Here is a 27104-nt window from a genome sequence, read left to right on the forward strand (position 1 = left end):
TAGTTTTTTTGTTTTTATTATTTATAAAAATCCACAGTTAAAAACTTTCAAATACTAGGCATTTGAGTAAGAATCTATGAACAAGCCAGTGATGAGACAACAAAAGGTGAATTGTCTTTTTTAAAACATATTAACAGAGGCAGTGCTGAACCTCTATGTACTATATATTTCAGTGTATCGGACAAGGACACAATACTGGATGCTTTCCCTTTGTATTTGCTCTTACTTACTGAAAATGAAGGCGGGCTGGAGCTTTTGCTTCATGCAGTATTTATTATGTTAAAGCTGATGGTGAAAAATGACTCTATACAACATAAAATCACTGTGTAAAGAAACAAATTAATTGTAAGTACAGTAAAACTCCCCGAGTCTGTCTTAAATTATCTACTTTTAAATCACAAGAAGCTGAAGTAAATAGACTACTTAAAAAGCAATTAAAAATGCAAAAATCATGTATTCCATTAATATCTCACCACCAGGAGCTCAGCAAGTCAATCCTGAGCACGCTTGTGCCAGGAGTTTGAACCACCATGACACTGAGAACTAAAGTGGACAGAATAGCAGGATTATCAATCTAGTGTGAACTGGCTCTGGCTCTGGGTTTCCAAAAAGTACCGTTTCAAGTTCTGTATGTAAAACTAACCAGGGACAAAAAATAAATTAAAATTATTCATAGCACATTTCACTGGAAAAACCTGGTTGAGTTTCAGAAGTCAAACAAAAGCTGATCCAGAAACATGTTAGTTCAAACTACTGTATATTATATAAATGTACAATTTAAGACGAGTCCTCATTGCTATGTTAGTTTCCCAGCCCAGTGTATGTGTGAGATCAGATTCCCTCAAACAATGCAGAGATTAATGCAAGAGCAGGATTATTGTTTTTCTAAAGAACAGTTTTGACAAAATAAATACCAGAGTGTACTAAAAATATTTAAATATTTACAAAAACATACAAAATTATTTTCCAGTCTATATATGCACATAGATATAAACACAACTGTAAAGCATAAATGGGAATAGAGAGGTTAAAAAGCTTTACAGTGAATACACAGACAAAAAAAAAAAAAAAAAGAACGAAGCAAGGTTCTGGCCAGGCACCACAGCTGATAATATCTACACACAGAAGTGAGATCAGTCTGGAGCATTGCATGACATGCTCAGCTATTGCACAGTTTAAGAAGGACCCAGTCTTGGACTGAAATGTACATAATTGTTAAAAGTAGGTTATAAAAGGTATAACTTCAAAGATCCCATAACCATGCACTGAGATGGCGACTGCAGTATGACTGCCATGAGTGTTTTTTTTTTGTTTTTTTTATATAAAGAAAGTTTAAAAGGTATTGTAAAATATCTAAACAAGCTGCAAAGCAAGGACAATTTGAAAGTACTGAAGTAAGGCTTCAGTAGTTTTATACACATTCATCCTGTGCAAAGGAAAGAACCTTGGTTCTAGGGAATGCAGTTCTCACTGTGGTGAAAGCAGAGAGGCGACCCAATGCAAGCTTATATTTCCCACAGCACTACTAAAACCAACAAATAGGACGTTGCTTCAAGAGTAGCTTTCATTTTCATTCCACGTTGTCTTCCATTGCTTTTTCTCATATTTATCTTTTGATTTTCCATCTTTAAATTGACGCTCTTCTTTTCGAATTCGCACAGCATTGTAACTTGGAACACTGTCGGCATATTTGGACCGTTTGAAAAATCCACACTGAAAAAAATAAAAAAAAACACACCACTTAAAAACCATCAAAACACAGCAATGTGACTAAATATGCCATTTCAGTATGGGTATCATCTTAAGTTGAAGTCACAAAACGCTTCCAGCAGTTCTGATCTATACAGTCGTTTGTATAAGCAGTGTATCAGAACATGCACTTTTAAGTATTAAATACAAATGTATCGTATTCCTGCGAATTTAAGACACACTTTTTAAACCATTTTTTTCTACTCAAAAATGGCCTGCGTCTTAAATTCGAGTACAGTGATTGTCCCGAATACACAAAACGTGACTGGCTGCCGGGAAAAGATGAACAAAAACGTCACTGCTGATCTCATCCAGGACGTACAGGCAGGTATTTTCAAAGGAGCATCATTAGCTTCATCAGGAATTTGAAGAGAAGCTTTTACAAGGTCGGCGTTTCATTATTAGGCTCCGTTCTAACCAACAGTACCAGCTTGGACAGATAAGCAATGCTGATCAGACCCCATATTTTTCAACATCCCAAGCAATACCACAGTTCACAAAAAGGAAGCAAAAATAAATCACAACTGGAAGAGAGAAGCAGCGCATAACTGTAATGCTCTGTGTGACAGCAGACGGCTGCAAACTGCCTCCATACGTTGTTTTCTTATATGCGTAATTGAGGTTGTATCTTTGTAAATGCAGCTTTATTTGATGGTTTTCTTTTTTCCTCAGATTGAGGGTGGGAAATTTGGGCTGCGTCTTAAATTCGAAGGAATACGTTAATTAACTACAGTAAAAACAGAAAGCAGATATGCAAATTCCAGTAGGCAGGATGGCAAGCAGTAACCTGGAAAAGAATCATAAAAAAGCAAGCTATTAGAAAAGAAATCCCAAGTGCCTGAAGACCATGGCTGTGATGAGTCTCTTGAGTAAGAAATAGGTTAATGTGAAGATCACATGAAACAAAAAGCACAGGAGCCAAGTATTGAGCAGCAAACCTTGACATCTCAGATTTTAAACACAGGCTAGAAAATGCACGCATTACATATATTGCATATTTTAAAAAAGAACCCTCTGAAAGGTTACAGTTCTGTAAACCCCCTTTTAATTGCACGCCATTCATTTTAGAAAACTTAAAATATGAGGCAACAGAAAAAGGTTTACAGAATTCAACAGAATATGTATTTAGAATTTGTAAATATGAACAGAAAGTGTCTATGTAGAAAGTATATAAAAAAGTGTATTGATAAGTTTAAGAAATATGCTAGGAGGTTAAAACCAATATTATATCTGGATTGCCAGAGGGGTTTCCATGACATATGAAGTCTGTATCTCAAAGCGGTTTATTTAGGTTATGATGTGCAAAATTTACAACACAGTGGCTGATCTAAATACTGCCACATTAAAACATGTAAACTGTTGCTCCGGCTGCAAGCTGAAATCAGTAGTCTGAGAGCTTGTCTAGTTTATGCATGTGTACATTTTTAGACTGCCTGAAAATCTTTGGTGAGAAAGTTTTTTCCCTAAAAGCAAACGCGAGTTAGTCCAGGTTAAGCTTCACACACACCATGCCCAATTCCAAACATTCAGAGATTCAGGGATCTTTTTACCAAATCAATGTATGTAGAAGATGAGCACTATGCATCAGTAGTAAGTCTTTCTTTGTCAGATGGCTGGACATGGATCTCAGCCTTGTGATAAGCGGCATCATAATGGTCTTTTTTAGCTCTCTTGAAGAAACCACACTAAAAAGGAAGCAAGGTGTTATTTTGATTACATATTAAAGGATCAGATACTGTATAGTGCTTATCAAAGCGGCGAAACATTTTATAGTAAACATACTTTATAATGTTTAGTTAAGTGTATGTCAAAAGGTGTCGGGACAGCACGCTTTGTGAGTTTTAACCCAGTTACAAAATAAATAAATGCATTTATGTAATTTATTTAATCATTACTGATTTTTTTTTTAATCAGCAGCAACAGTCAACCACTGGTCCTTTGTATGGCTTTCCTATTAAATATGAAATTCTATTTCTTACCTTCCACAGTAAAAACACCAGCAGTGCCAACATCAGGATCCCAGCAAGAATCGCAACAAGTATGATCCACCAGGGAACTCCAGTGTACTGTGCCACAGTTTTCTCTGGAAACACTGTCACTCGAACCTGAACCAAGACAACATTATGTAAAGCGAGGACTTGCACTTCCCCCAAACAGGGTGCGGACACAAACTGATGTGCCTTTACCAACGACATGCAGACTGAAAAAAAACTAGAATTACAGTAACACAGCAATCAACACAATGGCTAGCCAGAGAATACTGCAGAATTGAAGAGATGCGTTCAACCAGTTTTCCTTCTCCTATATTATTGTAGCTTACTGCTGTAGTGCTACATACTTTAAGAGTAGCTTATGTTGAAAACATCAGCTCTAAAGAGCTCCCTGTACAATAGTAGAAGGTTAGAATTTGTTTTAGTTTAAAACTGAAAGACAATTGTGGGACACTAGCTTTATGTGTGGGTTACTTACGTGTTCGACTAGGATGTCAAAGTACTATAATAAGAGATTAGTTGAGTTTATTGAATGTGGTAGCCTAACTGGCAACCAAAACTGGTTTTATCCATCTTGCAAAATGAACTTTAAAAACAGTAGAAGAAATCTGACAGTATTAAGCACATACCTGAGTGTTCGCATTTTTAAGGACCATATTCTTCGTGGCATTAATGTTGATACTTGCTTTAACAATAATATCAAGGTAGTTCAGTTTTGAATATTCCTGTTTAGAAAAATAAAAGAAAAAATTCAAATAAATCAAATACACCATAGAACAAAACAATGTTATAAAACATTCCTCCTCAGGTCATTCTAATACTTTTTACAGAATCAATATGGCTGTACCTCCAGGAATGTGCTGTTCCACAGTCTTGATCGCAAGACCACAAACGCATTGCTGTCTAATCCCTGTAGGGGGCACCTGATGTTCACACAGTTAACATTCTTCCCACAATCCTAGAATCACAAACAGAATAGCAACTTTAACACTGGAGCACAACATGGAATTCTGCAATTTCAACCTTCCCATTTTGTCATTTTAGATGGTATATTGAGGTCACTCTTATTTAACATGAAAATTAAACATTTCAACTGAAAGATGCCATGCACCTACAAGCACAGCAGAAACCATTACATTCTCTAGAATATAAACAAATATAAAAAGTAGCGTACCAGAGTGAGGTATTTTCTTTTGTCTGATAAGAGGGACAGTTTTTCTTCCGTCTCCTTTCCTCCAGTGTCGCGTTTTTTCCTTGAGGAACTGGGAGAATTCTGAGGGTGGGAAGACCTTAAAAGTTACTTTTAAAAAAATATCTTCTAGTACAATAAATCACGAACGGTAACACATTGACAGATCTGAAAAAAAAGTCCCTATTAAGTTCAATTTCTAGCTCAATGGATTTTAATTTGTTAAACTAATAAACAAGAATTACAGTTATAACTTGCATGATAATATATAGGGCTGTGTCCAAAGATTGGAAGGTTCATTCTTTAGCCAGGGATTCGAAGATTGTTTTAAACCTTCGAAGGTTCGCCAGACGCCATTCACGCACTGTATGTTAATTTTTTTAGTTTTTCTTCCTGTTAACAGAAACTGTTTGACAATGTGTGAATACTATAAAATCACACATTAAATGTCACCTCCATGCAAAATTCGATCTTTTGATTTGTATAATGCATATTACGTAAACAAAAGTTGTTATTAAAATCCGCTAGGAGCAGGGTATAGTATCCAAAGCAGTGGGCGGGTACCTCTAGTGGCTGTATTGCTTCAATAAAATATGTACTGAGTACCTTAGTGTACAAGACAGTGTAAGAGAAGTGCTATGGTAGAATATGTTCGAAACATACAAAACATAAGCTAACACTAATAATTTTAATTTCAAAAACTGAGCCCTGTCCGCCCCTCCCCACTCCAGCTTGTGTTATCCAGAGGCAAACCTTTAATTTCTTCATTCGCCGTCTTGACAGCAAAGCATTGTATAGCGTAAGCTGTATTGAAAGAAATGTCTCGAAACCCCTCTGCTGTTTGGGATTTTTTTTGTTAAATGCCCAAAGCCCAGATGACCAAAAAAAAAAAATGAATGCAAACTGTGCCAGCAACTCGTATCATGAAGGTATAACCAATATCTGGTAAGTTCATATTATTAGTAGTATTAATATTTTTATTAGTAGTAAAATGTGACTGATAACCTGCTTGGAACGGTGACTGTTAAATAATATCTTGTTTTGCTTAAATCTGCTGCAGTTGGTGTTGGTGCAATGCAAGCTTACTGTATATATCGAAAGCAGCCTCAATTACGTGTAAATAAACAATGTGTATTTTTATTTATTTAAAATTATAAAAACATGATTACTGTTCTATATAACGCATTTTAAAACTACATGTGAATGTTTTATTCCATTTACATTTTGCAAATTAGTACCATCGAAGGTTCGAACCTTCCTTCGGTAATGTGTTCCGAACCTTCGAAGGTCAAAATGTACCCTTCGTTGCAGCCCTGATATATTTAAAGCTCATGACTTACCTGCAGTCTCCTTGGGTTTATTTCATTTGTAGGGGTGCAGGGTAATTGTTCCAGACCCTTGGTCTCAATCTTCATCAAATACAGTAACCATTTGCCATTGCTGATTTCCTTTGGCCACTGAATGTCTAGATAGGCAGCACCCAATGATTTCAGTGGTTTTCCCAGGTTAATAATCTACCCCAGGAAGAAGGGAGGCCATTAGTACAAAGGCAAAAATAGGTAGTGTCTGAAGTACAGTAGGATCATTTTACATGATTTTTCAATTCAGATTTCCATTCACAAAAAATCGGCATCTAACTAGCAGAATAGTGACAATAAAATTATTCTAATAAATTTACCATTTAAATTTGGCATAATACTATCCAGTTACATGAATAATATGATCTAATGGTTAAGTAAGCCAGCACGAATATATATATATATATATATATATATATATATATATATATATATATATATATATATATATATATATATATATATATAATAACAACACCTGCACATAAGAATTGCCGGAATGGTACATTTTCACTTTTATTTATTTAATTTATATAAGTATACTTTAAAAAATATTATTATTTTTAGGCAAACTTACTCTAAATTCATATTCAACTAAACTTCCAACTTCATCTTCCATCTTCATGGCAGCCTCTCCCTTCACAGAACCTCCAAAGTAGACCTGGGAAGGCTTAGCCACACTGTGGGAAGTGAGATTAAATAGGGTGACATTACCATTCTCTCAATACAACAATGTGTACTGTGATCTATGATAAAATCATAAAAGGTAAAAACCAAATAAAAAACATCCCACAAAGCTGCTTACCCTGACACAGAGAGAAGTAGTTCAATAACGACTCGAGCCTTCGCTGTGACTGGAGCCAAATCCTTCTGTTCACTTGTCCTGCATTTTAAAATAGCATTGTTACTGCAACTGTACATAACTTCAGTTTTGCCTCTGTATAGAGTAAACAATATTTGGCCACTTAAAAGTCTTCAGATTACTGGTTATATTCCTATAATCCGATGTATTCTTTCTATACTACCACCCTGATCGTACAAATATTAGATCAAAGAAACTGAAGAATTTATGTTTAAAAGAGAATTTTAGAATGAAATATAAAATCTAACATAACTAACTTCATGGTTAAGCAACCAACAGCGCAAAGTTTGTGGTGTGTCACTTACGTGTCAAGCTTCAGGTCGATTTCAATATCTGTAGTATCAAGATTAACACCAGTTGTACTTAAGATCACGTAGAAAGTAACCTGAAGAAAAAATAAATATCATATATATATATATATATATATATATATATATATATATATATATATATATATATATATATATATATGCACTCTTAGCTAACAAGATCTTAATACATTTAACAATACTGCATCAAAAATAAAAGGACAAATATACTTTTAAATGTAATACAAGCAATAGCAATTAACGCACCATATCAGCACTAATAAAATATAAAAATGCACTTACTTTAGAATCTCTCTTGAAGGGGTTTCCCAGTTCGCAGTCAGCCCGAGACCCATTCTGATTGGCACTACATATGAGCTGCTTGTCCTAGTAAAAGATTAATCAATTATTCAAATTAAGAAACTGAAAGAATCCAGAGGCATGGGTAATGCAAGTCAATGAACTCCACTTACTGAACTACGGCGGGAAGCAGAGTAGGATAGGGTGTCGGGGAACGTTGCTATGAGTTTGGCTTCGTGTGCGTCATCCCCGGCCACATTGGTCACAGTTATTTCAAGGGCAATGTCTTTCTGTTGACTCAGAGATATCACTGGCAAACCATCCTCCCTACAAAGAGCAACACAAGTTGCATGAAGGCGTGGAATCATGGCATATAAAAAGTGCCAAAGAATTACAATTACATATTGGACTAAAACACATGCATTTAAAGATGTGGTGGTAAAAGGAAAACAAACCCATGACAAAAAGGTAGAAACAAGTACACGGGGGAAACAAAAATCTTAAACCGTCCTTCGCTAAAAGTTTAATGAAACATGTATTTTTATGAGGCTCTCCTTCATTTACGGGTTTTTTTTTTTTTTAAATAAGTGCCTTCATTATACAGTATACACTACCCTGTGTTAAAAGGAATACAACTCTGTGCAGTTTACTGAAAATGTAAGACAGTGTAAACAAACATTTACATACAAATTTTGAAACATGTAGTCTGTTTAAGTAAAAGAAAGCTACAATCAGGACTCTGTTTTGTTTTCTAATAAAATCTACTTTTTTATTTGAACAGCTAGATCATGAGATGTATTCTAAAAAAATTGGAAACAGCATATTTAAAGTGGATTCCGTACTACTTACACATTTAGTGGAGTAAAGTTGTCATTGTCATCTCTGGAACAGAACTTGTATTCTAGCTTCAATTTGCTCTGACAGATATTATCTGAGCCACAACCTTCTTTCAGAAAGTTTACCTGCAAATAAGATGGAAGTTAACAGAATAAGGATGGTATGCTGTATGAGCTACTAACCTTAGTAGTGCAGTGATTTTTACTGTACTGCTACAAAGCATCTCCTACAGCCCTAAATATAACAGTGGGCCCAGCTTTGACACAATGGGAGGGACAGAGTAGTAGCAAAACTGCCCATAATAATACACTGGCACTCTGTGGAGTTACTGGCAACAAAGTGCCTTGCTCAGCACTGCGATACCTCACCAGTGCCAGACTGTCTTTAAGAACTCCAAGCACTGAATTGTATATTTAAGGGCCACAAAGACCATCATCTACACTAGATGGTGTTGAACGTCTTTCTAATAAAGTGTTTACCTCTGATCGTGCAGTGCTGGGATCATTAGAATTTAGGACTGGGACAAGAGTTAAGAGTTTGCCAGCTTGTCTTTTCTTGCGTCCTGCCTGTTTTATTTCAACAGCAACCGTTATAGGAATAGCACGCAGTTTGTCTTTGATGTTATCCTAGATCAATACAAAAAAAAAAAGCATGAAGGTTAATTCAAGTTGCATAAGGTACTGCAGTATATCACATTGCAAATATTAGGAATCACTGGGTTGCTAACTCAGAAGAAAATGACTAAAATCACAACTGTATTCTCAGTTGATTACTGTATGTTAATTTTCATACCCATATTAAATCAGTTAATAACATATACAGTTAAAAGACAGGTGTTCAGTTAATTTACTATATTCTGTGGCACCATCCTTACCTGCAGCTTAAGTTCAGCTTTGACACATTTGTTCTCATTTTGTCCCCTCAGATTCAGAGTTCCTGTATGCTGATAGTCTGGGTCTCCTGGCGCGTTACCTAAAAACGTTACTCTTGACGGCAGGTTAATTTTTTTCCTCTCAGATTCAGCTTCAAATGTGTATGCAATAGCTAAAAGAGAATACAAAATAGGATTGATTTCCAATTCAGCTTAGTAAATGGCTGGTTTATCCAGTGTTCAAATTGTATTTTAACTCTTGTACACTTACTTATTCGAGGGCTGTAGTCACTGGGGTTGGCAGTGTACTCAAAGCATGCTTCAACAGACATACTGCAAATCAAAACATATATATTCTGTTTCAATGGCAGCAAGGAACAATACTACTGCAATATTTATTTTATTCAGCAAAAATAGGCCCCGTTCAATGTTTATTTATTTATTGATGTTTTAATGTAGATCCCTAGTGTTTTGTACACTCCTCAAAACAAATATCAGAATTAAAAGTTCTTACCAAATACTTTTGCCATCAGGGCAGTTTTTTTTTTCAAGGTCGATGCTTGTAGGAGTTGTTTTAATTGTTTTCTTGATGCTTATGACTGGCTTTGCTCTAAAAGACAAAACATTATATTTTATTTTATTTATTAATTCCCCCCCCCCCCCCACGAGAACAGCATTAGGATTTATTTTTTCCCAATTTTTCATGAAGACAAGTAAATCATTTGACCATTTACCTGAAAACAAACAGGGCATCTGAGAGTGATCCAACTGCAATATCAGGATAAGAATTCCCATCGAGATCCATATTCCCAGCCAACGAGTATCCAAAAAACTTAATACCAAAGTCCTGGCCATCAAGAATCTAAAATTATAAATGGATCATTATTTGTACCAGCTCCAAATCAAACATCAACAACATGTACCAGTTTTTAGGTACTGTTCAATGCAAGTAAAGATTGGATTTCCAAAATTATAAAAATGGTAACATTGGGTTTTTCTTCATTCTTACCTGTGCAGCTTTGGTGTTAACTCCACTTTTGGATCCGTGGTAAATGAACACTTTTCCTGAAACACCATCATAAGGTGCGCCAACTGCAATATCTGTAAAAAATATTGAAACGACAGCATGTAAGGAATAATGTATTGCCTCAATTATTATTATTATTATTATTATTATTATTATTATTTATTTATTTTTTTTTTTTTAACACAACTCCATTAATTATGAATAAACTACATAAACTAAACTATGAACTGTATATTCAATGTTTGCCAAGTTATAATATAAAACAAATGGTTTACAAAGCAGGGAAGCACACGTCCAAGGTTGGTTAGGAGCGACAGTAACCAAAGCACACAAATGTGCTTCAAAACCATAACAATAACACCAAACAGTGCTGAACCAACCAATAATCTTACAATCTCAGTCTTACCTTCAAATCCATCCTGATTAATGTCCCCAATGTTTTCAACAGCTAGTCCAAACATTGAGTCTTTGGTACCATTCAGACGGGTCGGTCTGACGTCCTCCCATTTCCCAGCGTTATTGATGTAGACATAAACTGCTCCACCGATCTCTCCATCGCGGACAAAAAACTGAGGCGCTCCAACAACAATATCTTTCCATCTGTGAACAACAAATATCCATAATAAAGAAGCGTGAACAAATCGGAATGCATTTATGACTCAAAATGATCGATAAAGTGGTAACAGGCACATCAGTACATTACACCCATAGCCTCACAAGATTCCCAGGAAAGCTGTTTTAGTGCAGGCGATATGAAGCGTGCCCTTTACAAGCCCAACAGGAACAGTACTTTAACAAGGTTGTGGCTAAACCCTTTTGAAGTTTTAAAACAATTCTCATACCCATCACTGTTGAGGTCAACCACAGCCACATCATATCCAAAAGAAGAAGCAAGTCCCTCTCCTTCAAGAATGTACTCTGGACTAAGACTTCTGGAGAACTGCCCGTCTTTCTTCAGAAACACCACTGCGCCACTGTGATTGGCTCTTGGTGCGCCAGACACAAACGTTATACTTTCTTTATTAGTGATGCCTGTCCCAGAGTCCAATGAAAATCCTGCAAAATCACCATCAAGATGTAAGCCTTCAAGACAAACTGCAGCAAGCTCAAATAAACGAAGTAATCTAAACATATAAATCAACTGAAAAAGTCACAACAGAACAAAAAACACGCAGGTGCAAGCATATCAATTGTGGGGAAAATACTGGTTTAAATACCAATTATGTATCCAGAAATGAATATGTATATATCAGGGGTGGAAATATGACTCCTATTGCACAGCAGTTTTACCCATTCCAGGTTTTACTATGAGTTTGATTAGCCACAGTGTATAGGTAACAAGCTCAGGTGTGTCTTATTAAAAACTCATAGTAAAACCAGGAATGGATCCAACCACTATGCCACGGGAGTCTTATTTCCATCCCTGACATATTATCCCACAACTAACTCTAGAGAAGGTTTTAATGCAAAAATGTAAAAAAAGAAAGAAAAAATACAAACTTAGTTCTGTACATAATTAAAATTACAGTACTTCGTATCAAGCAAAAAAAAAAAAAATTAAATGTAACATTCCAACATTTGAAACATGCATGATGCATTCTGATTTAATTATGGCAAAGTGAAATATATGGCACAAAAACAAATATTTTTGTATTCATGAACAATAGGGGTAAAACTCCAAAGCAATTGTTCTTTATGAACAAAGATGGGGTTCAAATGAAATATTAAATGCTGACAGATTTTCAGAACATATGCCCAGAAAACTGTTTCATTTTTCATAATGATATGTACATGATATGATACTGTGTAAACACAAATGTATTCTCATTAATTCTGTATTCATAAAAAAAGGGTTATTTTAATGGAAATGATGCGTGTGGACTGAGGTTTCAAGCCATGTAATAAAAGGTAATGGGTTGGATGGCACACTTAAGTCACCTGAGAGGTCACAAACCTAAGTAGCTATTGGTCATCACATCAAAGTATTTCTCCACGTTTACCTGTGGAGGTTGTGATTTATACACAAACTGATCAGGATCAGTATTAGACAGGCTTGTCAAAAACAGCAGACCTGTACACAAGGAAAATCTAGAATTTAGTGCTCACAACAGATAGAAGAAAAAAGAGAAGGAGATGACTGCAGAATCTAGTCCCGTAGAAACACACCAAGCAAACCCTTACTGTAGCTCACTTTAACAGAGTAAGTACAGCATATGAACTCCACAGAATCACAAGGTAGTAATTTGATGTTTGTATGCTGCCATGTACAAATATTGCCAATTGAGTTGCTGCTGTTTAAGCATGGTTATCTGCAGTCACCTTCCCCTGTGTTGCTGCCCCCTACCTAGGTAACTGTTAGCTGGCACAGGCACTAGGTTTTCATCAAAACGGGTCTCATCCCCAACTTCATAGGGACCATCTTCCAAGATTCCTAAATCCACAAGAGTATTGTTCCTTTGCTCTACTCGCACAACCCCTGGAGTGATGGAGATGGAAAGTATAGGATGCACAGATGAACACACACACACACACAAAAAAAGACTTGGTAGCCCCAAAACCAAAACTTAAATGTATTACAAATGCATGGTATAAAATTAACAAACTTTAAAAATAAAAAAAACACACACCTCAAAACAAAAAGGGATATATGACTTTTCTTGATTAGTTTTCAAATTACAAAACAGGATGTCTTATGGCAGGGGTCTCCAATCCTGGTCCTGGAGGGCCGGTGTCCCTCCTGGTTTTTGTTCCAACTGTACCCTAAATTACTTAATTGGACCAATTAAGTGCTTCTTAGAAGCTTAATTGGTCCAATTAAGTAATTTAGGGTACAGTTGGAGAAAAAACCAGGAGGGTCATCGGCCCTCCAGGACCAGGATTGAAGACCCCTGTGTTATGGTCATGGAGAGATCATATGGGTCCTGGAAAGCACCGATCCTGCAGGTTTTATAGGTGTCGTTATACCATCAATAGCTAAAAACCTGGAACACATGTTAATCTTGACTAATTAAACCAATAATTGGGTCAATTAAATAACTGAGAGCTTGGTTTAAGCGAAAACCAGAAGACCCTGTAGCTCTCCAGGACCAGGGTTGGAGACCCCTGGTATAGAGCCACTGTAGGCTTATTTAATACTTTTCAGAGCTCAGTATTGTAATACTTCTTATGTCCTACAGGGGTCAACAAAAGACAAGTTTTACAGGTTTTCCCAAACAAAATCATCATCAATGCCATTTCATAAACTTTGATAAAAATCATTTGCACAGCTTAGAAGCAGGTATACCTTTCCAGTTGTAGGTGCCTGGTGCTCCAAAAATAATATAATGATAGTCCTTTGTGAAAGTTGCTGATAGACCCTGCTGACAAGAGCCAAACCTCTCATGCCCCCGCAATCGACCATCACAGAACTTCCATCCACCCCCGTCCATCTCATCCTTAATGGTCAGGTCTTCACTCAGGACATAGCAGCGGCCAATGATGTCTCTGGATTCCTGTGGTGTATTTACAAACTGTCGCTTCTCGTACCGATGTGCACAGGTCTGTGGTAAGAGAAGCATTTCAAATGTGTAAAATTATGTTTTTGTAAATTAAAATGCAATGAAGAAAATCTAAAAATATAGCTGTGTACCAAAGCATTAAGACACACGTCAAATCAGGGACGCAAGCCAACAGCAGCTGCAGATTTCCAAATACATACAAGCTCCCCTCACAGGGTTGCTTAATAAACCATCAACAAAGTAAGGTGCTCTTAGGCACAACTTCAGTACTGGTAGTTGGGATAATGCAAGGTCTTTTTTTATTTAATTTAATTTACATATAATACTTACCACAATCTTTCCACCTGGTCCTTGACTTTGTACTGTCACACCCATCCACTGGTTTTCCTTGTTCTCTTCTAATGGGTTAGCTGAAATTGTAGATACACAGCATGTAACACAAGAAAGGACACAAGAGAAGGTATATGCAATGCAAAAAAAAGAATATAAGCCTACGATACTAAAATTGAACTGCAGCATGTGTATGTTTATAAACTAGACTTACCGTCATTGTCAAACATGACGCGCTTACAATCATCTTGTTGTATATTAAGTTGACAGCTGTACAAACCACCAGTTATGTTGGCCTCTTGATTGGGTAAAGACTTTGCTTTAGGTGCTCCAACAAGCAATCTGTAAAATAAAACAGGTTATCAGTATGTACATCAGTATGTATGTCTTTTCATAACTTGAACTGGTGACATTCAGAACAATTGTCTGCATATCGATGCATTCTGCAGAGGCAAAACGCCAATTAAAATAATGAACCACAATGATTTGACAGAGCACAAATATTTACCTACCAGTATGACCATTCACATTAAAATGTCGGTACAACAGACGACAAGATGAAAATTAAAAGACTTTCTTCTGATATTCCACTATCCTTTTATGCTGGACCAACATTACAGAATGTGAATTTCAGGTTTCATTTAAAATTAAACTCTTAATCCAGTTCTTCCTAATGTAATTAAAGTGACTATGAATTCTAAACTATTTAAAACCTCACACAAAATGGGTAGCATAAAGATTGTACTTTACTGAGAACTGGACTTTCCTGACAGCTGTAGAGTACTCTACAATACACCACCACCTGACGGATTGATTTCTTACACTCCCACAGTTGACCAAAACAGCTGCTATGAAACAAAAGCATTTAATACTAAAAAATGAAACTTCCACAACCATGCAGTGCGAAATTCATTTAATGCAACACTGATGTTTGGGAAAGCAAATCTACTTTTCTATTACAGGAAACATTTGGGAGAAATCCCCTTTAGGCTAACCATAACATGGAAATTAAGCCAATTTATCTAATGTAGATACAGTAATTCTGTAAATTACAAAAATAAAACTGCAACGACCCTTGTCTTTACAGTAGTATTTTAATAATTTGATTACTTACAAGATTATATTGAGAGTTAGCTACTTTCATTTAGATTGCACATCATTGCCCTTACCCCTCTGTATGGCATTGCGCATGCAGTGTTGGGGTATCATTGTTTTAATTAAATTATCATTCCCTTTTAATCAATTCCCATCCCTTCAAAGGAATTCCTTTGAAGGGCTTGGAATTAGAATTGATTAAAAGGGAATGGGAATTTATTTTAAAAAGGAATTGACCCTAAAAACATGAATAATAAGCATCTCTTGAAACTCTCCTGATTTTAAATAAAATAATGTAATTTTAACTTAAGACTTATAATACTGTTTGCAGCTTTCATTCCCAGCAGCCTGTACTGACTAATTTATAAGTTTTGTCTACCTTCTTTGGAAATTATCTCCAAGTACCATACAATGACACATACCCGGACCCCACTTCCTGGTACTGTTGGTAAAAGCTCAAATGGGTCATTAAGTTCATCCAGAAGCATTCTAAAAACAACCTTTCAGAATATGGAGTGGAAATCTATATGCAGATACTGTATATGAGGAGGTTATGGGTTAAACCCTAGCTGCCGAGTCCAGTGTTTTAACCCATTAAGTGTCATTGTCCTCATTTGAGGACAGGCTATTTTGTAATTTGTTGGAGCATTTTAACTGGCATGTACCTCATTTCAATTTTCTCTAACTATATTGTTAAGTAAACTATCATTTTGTTAACTGCAAAAGTTAAGTCTAAATGTAACTTAATTCTGCATATATAGCCCTTGCAACGCTTTTATGACACGGATATAAAATAAGAAACTGAAGCCTAAAAATGATACATTTCTTGGTGGTGTCCTTCCCACAGTGATAATAAAGCTTCCTTTTCTATGTGTTGAGCTGCATAGCTGGCATAAAATTTCACTGGTCTGATTACAGGCATGTCTAACGTGAGCAGACAGAGCAGTTTGTAACCAAAAGGAAGGATTCAATTTTTTTTTCTGTGAAGAAATATTGATTAGAATGATAAAACTGCATAAATACAAAATGTATTTGGTACTTAATGGGTTTGGCTGAATTTCTTGTTATCAACATGCTAGAAAATACATTGTACACCCTTGCATACCAGAGACAAAGACTGTCTGGAGGTGAGGGATTACGTACTGCTGTAGGCATGCAGAGGCTTTAGATGTTTGTTGTATTTTTTTTTTATGCATTCCAAATATAAAGAAAAAAAATGTTACATAAAAACCCATGACTGGACCAGTTCAATTAAAAAACAAACAAACAAAACAACTTGTCCTGAGCAACATTTAACACACATAATTTTACCACACGACTCCATTATGAACTGCGATAAATTACTTTTCATCAGAATGCAGGAGGAAATCCAAATACATTTTAGTACTGTCCACTGCTTTATTACAGAAGTTTGTTTTTGGATAAAGTGAGAAACGCACTGAAATAAATGTGCAACAATCATGCACAGGGTAAAGAAGGCCAAATGCAAAGTAAACAAGAGAAGCACATTTTCTACAAAAAAAAACTATTTACAGATATTATTTATAATAAAACTGAACAGTATGTTTCATTAAGTTAGTTGTATACACTTCAACATGAATGGATTAGATTTCCTTGCAGGCACTTTGACTCTGTGTGAGGTATATCCAACTCAGTGTATTACTTTGGGCCAGGTGTGTTTGTCTAAGGAATAAACACGTTACATATTTGGTAAGTATTTATTAATGAGCAAATAGAAAGTACTGGTACAGATCAGATCAGAGCTTTTGCAAATGGAATTTAAAACGGTCAGTCCTAATCTGAATCAATAAATATGTTCATGTTTTCTGCACAACAATGTCAATTTCTTTAAAATATTAGCACACTAAATCTTGAAGTCTTAAAGTTAAACAGATTTAAGTATAAATAAATAGTTTGATGGTTGTGGATCATTTCCAAAGAAGTTTCCAAAGACGACAAACAAGCATCTCTTTATTAAGGAAGTTCAATAAAATTGAGTGGGTCACACTTTTCAAACTGTAAGTGGCACAAAAAGATGGCAAGTGACAATTTTGGGAACGATTTCAGAAAGCTAAAATAAATCAATAAAATATATATTTTTAGTGTTTGTAATATTGTGTGTTAATGAGTGACTGCACATTTGGATTACAACCTCCTTTACACAGACACAGTACTAGCAACACAAGTTTTGGCAGTGTTTTCCTGAATACTGAATAGAGAACCAGCTTTGCACTCTCTGCTCCCACACAGTGCAGCACGAGCTAACAGGCACGACTGCTTTAACTTGACATTTTCACATTCTTCTGTTGTATTGCCTCGGAAGCAATACTTTAAAATGTTAAATGCATGATGTGGTACAAGGAAGCCAGTAATGGATGCAAGGTTAGGGAAGTCAGATAGACTTTATCAACAATATATCACTGAAAATAAAAAATTAAAAATAGTAACAAGCATGACAGTGGCATTCATCCCCCGCCACAACAGGAAATTCTAAATGTATCAGTAAATTAAAAAGTGGACCATAACAAGTTTGACATAGACTGATGCATTGCAGCAGTGTGGAGTAGTGGTTAGGGCTCTGGACTCTTGACCGGAGGGTTGTGGGTTCAATCCCCAGTGGGAGACACTGCTGTTGTACCCTTGAGCAAGGTACTTTACCTAGATTGCTCCAGTAAAAACCCAACTGTATGAATGGGTAATTGTATGTAAAATAATGTGATATCTGTATAATGTAAAATAATGTATAATGTGATATCTTGTAACAATTGTAAGTCGCCCTGGATAAGGGCGTCTGCTAAGAAATAAATAATAATAATAATAATATAGCTGGCCCCAGATTCTGACACTTGTGCAAATGCATGTCTCGATTAATTCTCTAGATATATTTCTCCAAGTGCTTCTCTACATATATGTAAAAAACGTGGTGTGACATACAGTACAGACAGAGTCCGACAGACAAACAGCATGCATATTTCTAAAAAGTTACTTGGAATATATGACAATGCCCTCAATCTTAGCAGACATTTCTGCCCCCATGTTGCTGATTTCTTAAATGTGTGTCCTCGTGGAATCTTATTGAGTATCACTAGTCCCACCAAACGTCCCTTTGTAAGAGATGTATCCATGGAGACGGGACAATAATGTTCTTCCTGTTTCTTTAAGGCTCCACAGATACGGAGGGCAGTCACCAATTTGCGTCATTAACCAAAAAGCCAACACTGGAAAACTGCCAGCAGCCAGTCTAGCTCAGAATTTTTTTTTTCTTTGATTATAGCTTTTATTATTGGAAAGGTAAATTTTAATTAAGCACATACTGTAGTATTAGATAAAATTCAAGCTATTGGGGTGTTCAAGATAATGTTTTTAGATTATATATAAATATATATATTGTTTATGAAGTGTTCAGAAGGCTGTAAACGTTTCATAAGAAACCTCACTAAACATCCTTATTTTGTAATATATAATTTGCCATTTTCTTCCTATAAAACCTTGCACTGGGGTAAAAGCTTGATAAATCCAGCTCCCTTAGTGCACTTTATTTTATTGTATTTTGTATGTTTTCATCTCTTATTGAAATTCAAGAGGTTCCTTGGATTATTCAAAACTGGAGATAATACAGGTTAGATATGATTCTTATCATTTTATCAGAAGCACTTCAATGAAGAAATCCCTGCACTCAGCTGTACATCTGCCATTGATCCCCAGGCATGCGTCATGCAGACCTTTCATTTATCAAATAAGAGCTCCCCAGAGGGAGTAAAACACAAATACCAAAGCAACCGCCTCCCAATATGCAGCCAGATGCAAATCAGAACAAAGTCAATATGTAGTCTTGCCTTCACAGCTGCATCTGAAGAATACCAAATTAGGCTTTAGGGTTTTGACGTTTATTGATTTCTAACATTTACGAGTAATCTGTTGATCTCCTCCTTAAGACACATTCATAAAATCCAACCATTTTACTTTTAAACCCTACTCTACAATTTCCTTTAAATAACAAAAGCACAAATGTTCAGATTGCACACTGCAGTCTAGTGGGTTGGCTCTGTGCCAGGTTAAAGCAGACTGATATCAGGCATGCCAACACTCCCTTCCACAGAGCACATACTTAACCTAAAGTGCAAAATACAAAACATTAATGTGTAAAATGCAACAGCAATAACTAAACACATATTGCAAACATTTATTGGCAAAAATGCTCCCCCCCCCAACCCCTCCCCACCCCACCCCACCTTGAACTATGCAGCACCTTCAGGGAAATGCTTCAGATTGAATCCCTGCATAGGCTGATCACACTCCAACAAGGTTGCTCCAACTAGAAATGCACATGTGGAGACAAATGGTCTCACCAAAACATGCAACTAATATGATTTCCGCATCTGAACACAAAACCATATCAAGTAAAAACATGCACTGAATTAAATACAAATCTCATGTTTGTGGTTTTCAAAGAAACTCAAAGCATAATTGCATCTGCATCCAACATGAACTGACAGCGTGAAGTCTACAATGCCTTTTTCTAAAAGAATGACAACACATTCCTTCATACTGGAGGATGTTTTCAAATGCAATCCACAACTGACTCTCGGTCCCCAGCAGAGCATTTCAACGACAGCTGTGGAATTTAACAAGTTACTGAAGAACAACATTGGCATTTACGTGCAACACTTACGCTTGAAGCACAGTCAACCTACAGGACACATGGAAACAAGGTTTCCATTATCACAAAGCAAAATGCTCCATCTCATTTGAAAACTATGTGCTGCTTGAACTCCATTTCAGCTATTTCAATAGTTTAGACTGTCCTTCTAACCACAGGGCTAGATTTTCAATAGACTACCAGTACTGTACAGGGTGGCCCTTGTTTTCAGTTGGGGAGAGTTGTTTCCAATGAACACGTTCCTTATATTGCTCTACACTCTACATTTTATGCCAGACAAGACTCGGCGTGTCTAATCATTAGACACTATTATAGAAAAGGGTCTCTGGTTTTGGTCTCTTGCTTCTGGAAAAAAAGCAAAGAATAAAGGCTCTTTCATTTTTATGGACAAGAATAAGAGTGTATCACTATACTGTAACTCTCCTGTGAACATAGTCTAGGCTGTTTTTCTCCAAGGATGAACCACTGGAAATAAACCAGAGATAGCTTGCAGCACCTGCTACACATCTGGGTTAGCATCAGTAGGATTCAGAAATGTGTCAAAGATATTTTTAAGCCAATGCACCACCACAGCAACATTTAGCATTGTGGTTTCCAGCCCACCACCAGCATTCACTTTACACGACTGGCTTGATATAGTTAGAATATTATAGAGACCAGGCAAGAGTTGAAGTGTCTGCAACCGACTGTTTTCTATACTAGTCAGAGTTATACAGTCAGCACTCACATATCCAACCCTATAAAATTTTGACTTCAGTGTCAGTTAAACGCATGTGACGTATTTCTGATTATTTCATTTTGACCCGTTCCAACCCTTGTCCATTTTTCAGGGAACACAGAAAAGACACAGTATCAAAAATACATATCTGAAAAGACTGTGTTTTAAAATAAGTAGGCTTCCATTTAGATGTACTGTATTGGTTTTGTTGGTACAGTACTATATTTTCAACAGAAGTAGTATTTTAATTCAGAATGATATGATTTTGAAAATATCACTTGCCAAAACTAGAGACAACACGTTAACTGTAATACAGTATATACTTTTAAATCCGGTACGTATTGTAGCGGTATGTAAAATTTCCCATTAACGACCTAACAGCAAAATAAAACATAAATGTTATCCATGCACAGAACTGCGTAAAAAGTAAAAGGCAATGCAATTTAGCAAAAACAAAAGATAAAAAAAAAACAATAGCACAGTTTCCAGAACTAAAACTGTATCCCAAGTCAGTATTCAAAATTGCAGAATATAGTGCTTGATAAGGCCCTAATGTCACAGTTCACTTTCAAATGAAAATACACAAAAGCAACAAAAGATCAGTTAAAAAAAAAATTGTCACAGTAGCTAGAACTGTTTAATGATTGACTTACATTACCCTAGCTTGTCTCGTTTGCTTAGTTTTGGCTGCATTTTTGTCAGGTGAAACTGGAGGAAGCGCTGTGTAACTGCACAACAGACAGACTGATTTGGCATTAGAGAAAATGAAGAAAAAAAAAACCTGGGCTGTGATGGATATTCAGACAAATATTAATATTGAAGAGATGGGCTTTGCATCAGAAAACTGATGTCGGAAATCGCGTGTGACGGGTAAGTGCATTAATTAGTTACATTATATATATATATATAGATATAGATATAAAAATCAGGATTTATTTTATTCTTAATACAAGGGCGATAAAGCGCGACTGACGTGTATCTCAGTAACAGATATCCGAGTGCTGACTGTAACTTGAATATACACCACACACTAGGGATTCCTCATTGAAGAGAGGAGACCTTGGATTGAAACCTCATGGAGATGACCATTCCCACATTCCCCATTCCCCTGTAGCAGACAGTCATCTTTATTACAGTGTACAGGTTCAGGGGAGCTCATCTGGACTGCACCTGGGAGCTCAAAGGCAGCTAAGCAGCTTAACTTTCCAACACTCAGTCATTTCATCATGTGCTTTTTTTTCACCTCATGAACTTTACAGATCAAGCACCGTTATAGGCTGGGTTTCTCATAATTTCCCCAAGATTAAAAACAAAACTAAATTTTCTTTTGGAATTCTGCCTAACCAGTGTCGATAGTCATTATTACACCTACTATATTTGTCGAACGTCCATCTGAAGAAAAATACATTTTGTTTATATAGCAGGAGCAATAGAAGCTAAGCCATATGTCCTGCAGAACAGCCCCATCTTACAAGCTGGATTGGGTAGATGAACAAGTGGATTTCCATACCCACGTACATTACCAGCCTGGGACTATCAAATCTATCAGCCAACATGAAATACTTAACTTCATTGCACATGGATTTACTAGATTGCAATGTAAATGCAGGGTTGTTTTTTTTTTGTTTGTTTGCCACTGGCATGCTCCCAATGTGTCCTCCTCCTCCTCTCCTCCCCTCCCATTCGTGTCAAAAAACTGAAATAAAAAGCTTAAATGTGTGGCCACACTACAGCCAAAGCTTTTAATGCTCCAACTCTATTAAACATCTTCAGTGCTGTCTGGTCCTCGTTTCTTTGCTGTAATAAATCATTATTGTTCTATGGACTTCAACAGATTTCCCTCTCTTTATTCTATTCCAACAACAAAAAAAAAAAAATAAGCTTGCCAACACCCCATGCACAGTAACCAAGAAATCAACTAAAATTTTCAAAATGGGGATATTTAAATTCTATGTGTAAACAATAAATGAGTAGTTACCTTTCATTTTGCTTCAGTAAACCTACTTATGTACTATATAGAGCATGCCATTGTATCAGGCTTTTATAAATTGAAGTGCATATGTACACTGTAAATTAAGCCAAGTGTGACTTAGCAGAGGCTCTGCACACTGAGAAATCTTTGGTCAGGCATTGAAGAACAGGCTGGGTCAAAATGGCTGCCTTTGCACTGTCACATAATATAAATTGGTTTGGAAACTGTTTAACTGTTTAAATGTTAAATTCGTTTATTGAAAAGTGTGGCATGCGTTTAATTGATTAATGGGAAAAGTGTGGATTGTGGCCAGGTGGTGATTAAATTATTGATTACCAATTAACCTCTGGCCACACCCTATAAAAGGAAACAAAGAGCTGGTTCAGTGAAGGCTGAACAGTGGGAAAAGGATAGTCCGTGCACGAGGCGAGCTGAAGTGTGGCCACTGTTTGATTTCTATATTGTTTGCAGTTTTGTTTAAACCTTTGTTTGTTTTGTTGTAAATTACAAAAACAGGCAAAGGAGCCTTAAAAAATGCAGGTCTGAGTCTGGGTACTATTTCAAGGGTGCAGACGAGCCTTGACCTTGAGACGCTATACCACACCAAGCTTTGAAACGTGTGTAAATTACTACTTTAGAGAATACCATACAAAAATGCGATTGTGATTGTTATTTATCCCATAAACTAACCGAACCTAAAAAGAAATAAAGCAAACTTTAAAATCAGAAGGGAATTTGCCTTTATACAACATATTAAATCAAATGCTATTGTAACAGGTTAGTAGTGGAATAATTGAAGCCCAAGTAACAATTCAAGTACAATGCATTAAACAGTTAGCAGAACAAAAACCTATTACAAAATAATTGACCCAATGGTGATATGTAGGACCAGAGACAGCTGCATTGTACCTTCAGCAGCACTGACAGCTTCTGATGTTGAATACACTTTCTGGTTCTGCCTTTCAAGCAGGTTTTGGCATGCTGTAACCAATCTTGCTCCCTTGCCTGAGGCTACTTTAAAAAGTACAAACCTGCGAGTTACAGTTTTCAAGAGACCTGGATTACCATTCCTTCAAAAAAGTGCCTGTCTGGCTGTGTGCCTGTCTTTAGGGTGTGTCTGTGTGGATATGATTCATTCAAGGTTAACACAGAGGGAAAACCGAATGTACACACCCAAGATTCAAAATGTATGGCAATCGTTCTGGCAACTTCATAAAGTAAACACACAGCGCACATTTACCTCAGTTTGTCACACATACAAGAGATTCATTCATGGCCTTAGTCAACAGCATGCTTATTGACTTTCAAAACTACATATAGGTAGAACAGGGTGGGAGTACAGAGTGAGGCTATAATAAAACAAATGATGCTGGTAAATAATGCCACTGGAGCTGTATGCTTTTCTTCAGAGTCAAATGAATAATTTAAAATCTAGATAAACCTCAAGGTTTTCTTTAAAAACAGCAGATGAAGATGATGATACTGTCAGGAGAGAAATTCTTAGTCACTTGGGACGACTTGTTCCATATGTAAGCAGGGGTGTCAAACTCAGTTCCTGGAGGGCCGCAGTGTCTTCTGGCTTTCGTTCCACCCGAGCTCTCAATTACTTAATTGGTCTAATTATTTGATTAAATGGACACATTTAACACTTCTCTTCAGGCTTCAAAATGTTTCATAGGTAGTGTACCTTGAATCAAGTGCATTTTTAAAACCATCAACTGTAACGAACCTTGAAAAAAATTTTAATATGTCAAATTCAACAAATAATTAGATCAATTATGTTAACTGAGAACTTAAGTTGGAATGAAAACCAGAAGATCCTGCGGCCCTCGAGGACTGGAGTTTGACACCCCTGCTTTACTGCATGTTTTCCAGAATCCACTCAACTGGACCAGCAGTTTCCTCTATTTGAATGCTTACTCAGTGTGCCAGTATCCGCTCCAGCCAGACTACAATGCAGTGTAAACCTTACCCACCCTCTTCTGGGTACTCAACCTGACTGCCAGGCCATCATGTCGATCCCACCAACTCCAGGCAAATTATAAGCTAGCCTTTTATGTCACTGTCTCTTCCTTAGAAAACCTGTAGCAACCCCCCCCCCCTCTCCCCCCTTTATTAAAAACATTCCTTTGAAGCAAGGCCATTTGAACATAAAAGATTATTAACTCCAAAGGGCTTTAGGCTCCAGTTTTCATCCTACAACACACAGTATCATTGACACGCATCAGTTATACGCACTGTAAAATACAACACAAGTAACAGAAGGCTTTTTAGCACAGGTACATCAGATACAGTAAACTAATCTGATGTTGAAACATTCCTGTACTAAAAAGTGAATCAGTTCATTCCCACCTTGTATTTCTGGTAGTCGCAGCACCTGAGATGTTGGTGTTTGCTTGTTCCAGCAGAAAGAGAAATTACAGGAAACAAGGATAATAAAACCACAGACTGGAGTTACAAACATAACAAGCTAAAGTCACCACAGTAGTAACTGAAGGTTACAGGTCCATGCTTCCAACTGTTTAAATAAAATACATAAAACATAAGCCACAATTATAATAAAAGGCTGTTAAGTATGCCTAATGATTTAATCTCAACCTAAATGTGACTTTAAGTACTGTACTGCAAAGTTAATATCGTACTGTTCAGAGAATACATTACATATCTAGGATAGGTATGCTTTTCATAATGAACATATTTTACTTCCCAACCATGCAAGGTGCAGTAGTAATGTCACAAGAACATGCATCACAATTAGGTGTCTCCTGAGAGGGTTTCTCTTTGCAGGACCTAGACACACATCTCAAATTACTGTAGCATTTAAAAAAAAAATTATATTCCGATGTGTAATAAAAGAAAAGCTGACTAACAATGCAAATGGCACAGAACTGATCATACTCTTAAAACTGGGGTATCCCGACCACGCTTGCTGTAATAACAAACTAGACATAATATTTAATTATTAACTAAAAAGGTCACCATTTCAGAACATTGAGATATTGTCTGCTGACTGAGGCACAGTTAATATGACTACAGACAAGTGGTCTGCCATTTAAACTGATGTTAAGGATAAGTTTAACGCTTAATCATGCCATAAGCGAACGTGAATCAATTTACTGTAGGCTCAAATTTGCATATCATGAAAAACCCCACAGCGCACTGACACGACTGAAAGCAATAGCTGAATAAAACACATAAATTTAAAAGATTTTCTTCCGTTGCTTTGTTAACTTGTTGCAGAGCCCTCAAAGACCAGGAGGTACGATCCTGTGTCCCCACCGCACTGCCCGCTGTGTTCTGAATAACAATGCAATACATCACCATTATTCTTTTTTTATCCCAAGCGCAATTCAGTTGTTGTTAAACTAGTTTTAGCTGTGAAAACTCTAACGTTTTAAAACATCCCCCAAAAAACGCAAGTCACTAACTGTCCAGAGTTTAAAATATTTAACGGTAGTGTGACAAAATTGCTTTCCAGAGAAAGACACACACACAAAACAATTCAAACCAGAGAGAACAGTAAGCATGTTTCCCCGCAGAATGAAAAACAGCGACTAATTTTTTGCAACAGGCAACCACACGCAATTGACTAGCAATTTGGACGAACAATGTTGACTTAAGTTTAAAAATAAATAAAACTAAATAAATAAATAAATACATACATACATACATACATACAACAACAATATAAGAAACTTGTTTTAATGTATAAATTAATTTGTTCACGAAACCGAAGCAGCACTGTGCGCTCACCAGCTGAACCCATAATGATTTTTCTGTTCTTATTTCCCGACCTAAGAACCTGTTAACTTTTAACGCGTCATAGTCGCAACCTGTGCAAGTGCTCAGAAGAAAATGAAAACTAAAAGATGCAGTGTAGCCTACATTTGCATTACGCTAGCAATAGTCTCAGTGCAGAACCGTCACATTTTCCAATTTCTTTAAACTTACATTCTTTTATCGGTGGGATTTAGTTGCCTGTGCATGGCGAGTGAAAAGCCGAAGAAGCTGCCGGGCTCTCCGTTTTTCCTGAAAACGTTTTCCGTGTCAAGGTTAAAAGCTGAAATAACTGTCCACTTGAAGAAACAGATTAGTGGTAAATAAAGCAAAAGCCACTTTGCAGAAAAAGCCATTGCGATTCAGTTCTGTATCAATGTCCTCTCTTGCCCCTGCCTCTTCACTTGCTGTTTTTCCCCCGAAGACCTGAATTCTGTAACTGAATGGTGCTGTTGTTCTCCCGGGGCTGTAGGTTTTAACTGACGACACTCTCCGCACTCTCGCTCTCTTTTTCTCTCGACAGAAGTAACCTCGCCCCTGTACGTCACTAAACTACACCGTAG

At 36.6% G+C, this 27104-nt stretch overlaps 1 protein-coding gene across 3 annotated transcripts; it reads right to left on the minus strand.

Moving 5' to 3' along the window:
• On the minus strand, nucleotides 1-27093 carry LOC117410272 (integrin alpha-6-like). 3 transcript variants are annotated; one of them, XM_059032252.1, is made up of 26 exons: nucleotides 26716-27093; nucleotides 14534-14661; nucleotides 14320-14399; nucleotides 13776-14031; nucleotides 12837-12968; nucleotides 12447-12563; nucleotides 11335-11548; nucleotides 10899-11092; nucleotides 10475-10566; nucleotides 10200-10327; nucleotides 9980-10075; nucleotides 9737-9798; nucleotides 9469-9638; nucleotides 9074-9220; nucleotides 8607-8719; nucleotides 7931-8084; nucleotides 7761-7844; nucleotides 7455-7534; nucleotides 7093-7170; nucleotides 6865-6967; nucleotides 6270-6443; nucleotides 4915-5013; nucleotides 4588-4698; nucleotides 4370-4465; nucleotides 3729-3854; nucleotides 1-1713 (listed from the first exon to the last, which is right to left on the minus strand). In XM_059032252.1, the coding sequence occupies exons 1-26, from the start codon at nucleotides 26895-26897 to the stop codon at nucleotides 1552-1554; spliced, it is 3378 nt and encodes a 1125-aa protein (XP_058888235.1). In that variant the 5' UTR covers nucleotides 26898-27093; the 3' UTR covers nucleotides 1-1551. The 3 variants fall into 3 exon arrangements, with proteins under 3 accessions (XP_058888235.1, XP_033872607.1, XP_033872608.1); XM_034016717.2 differs by lacking the exon at nucleotides 12447-12563 and adding an exon at nucleotides 3300-3434 and having other exon boundaries at nucleotides 1576-1713; nucleotides 26716-27090; XM_034016716.3 differs by lacking the exon at nucleotides 12447-12563 and having other exon boundaries at nucleotides 26716-27091.
• Between the last annotated feature and the right edge of the window lie 11 nt (nucleotides 27094-27104).

Source organism: Acipenser ruthenus, chromosome 10 (genome assembly GCF_902713425.1).
Source record: "Acipenser ruthenus chromosome 10, fAciRut3.2 maternal haplotype, whole genome shotgun sequence".
NCBI lineage: Eukaryota > Metazoa > Chordata > Actinopteri > Acipenseriformes > Acipenseridae > Acipenser > Acipenser ruthenus.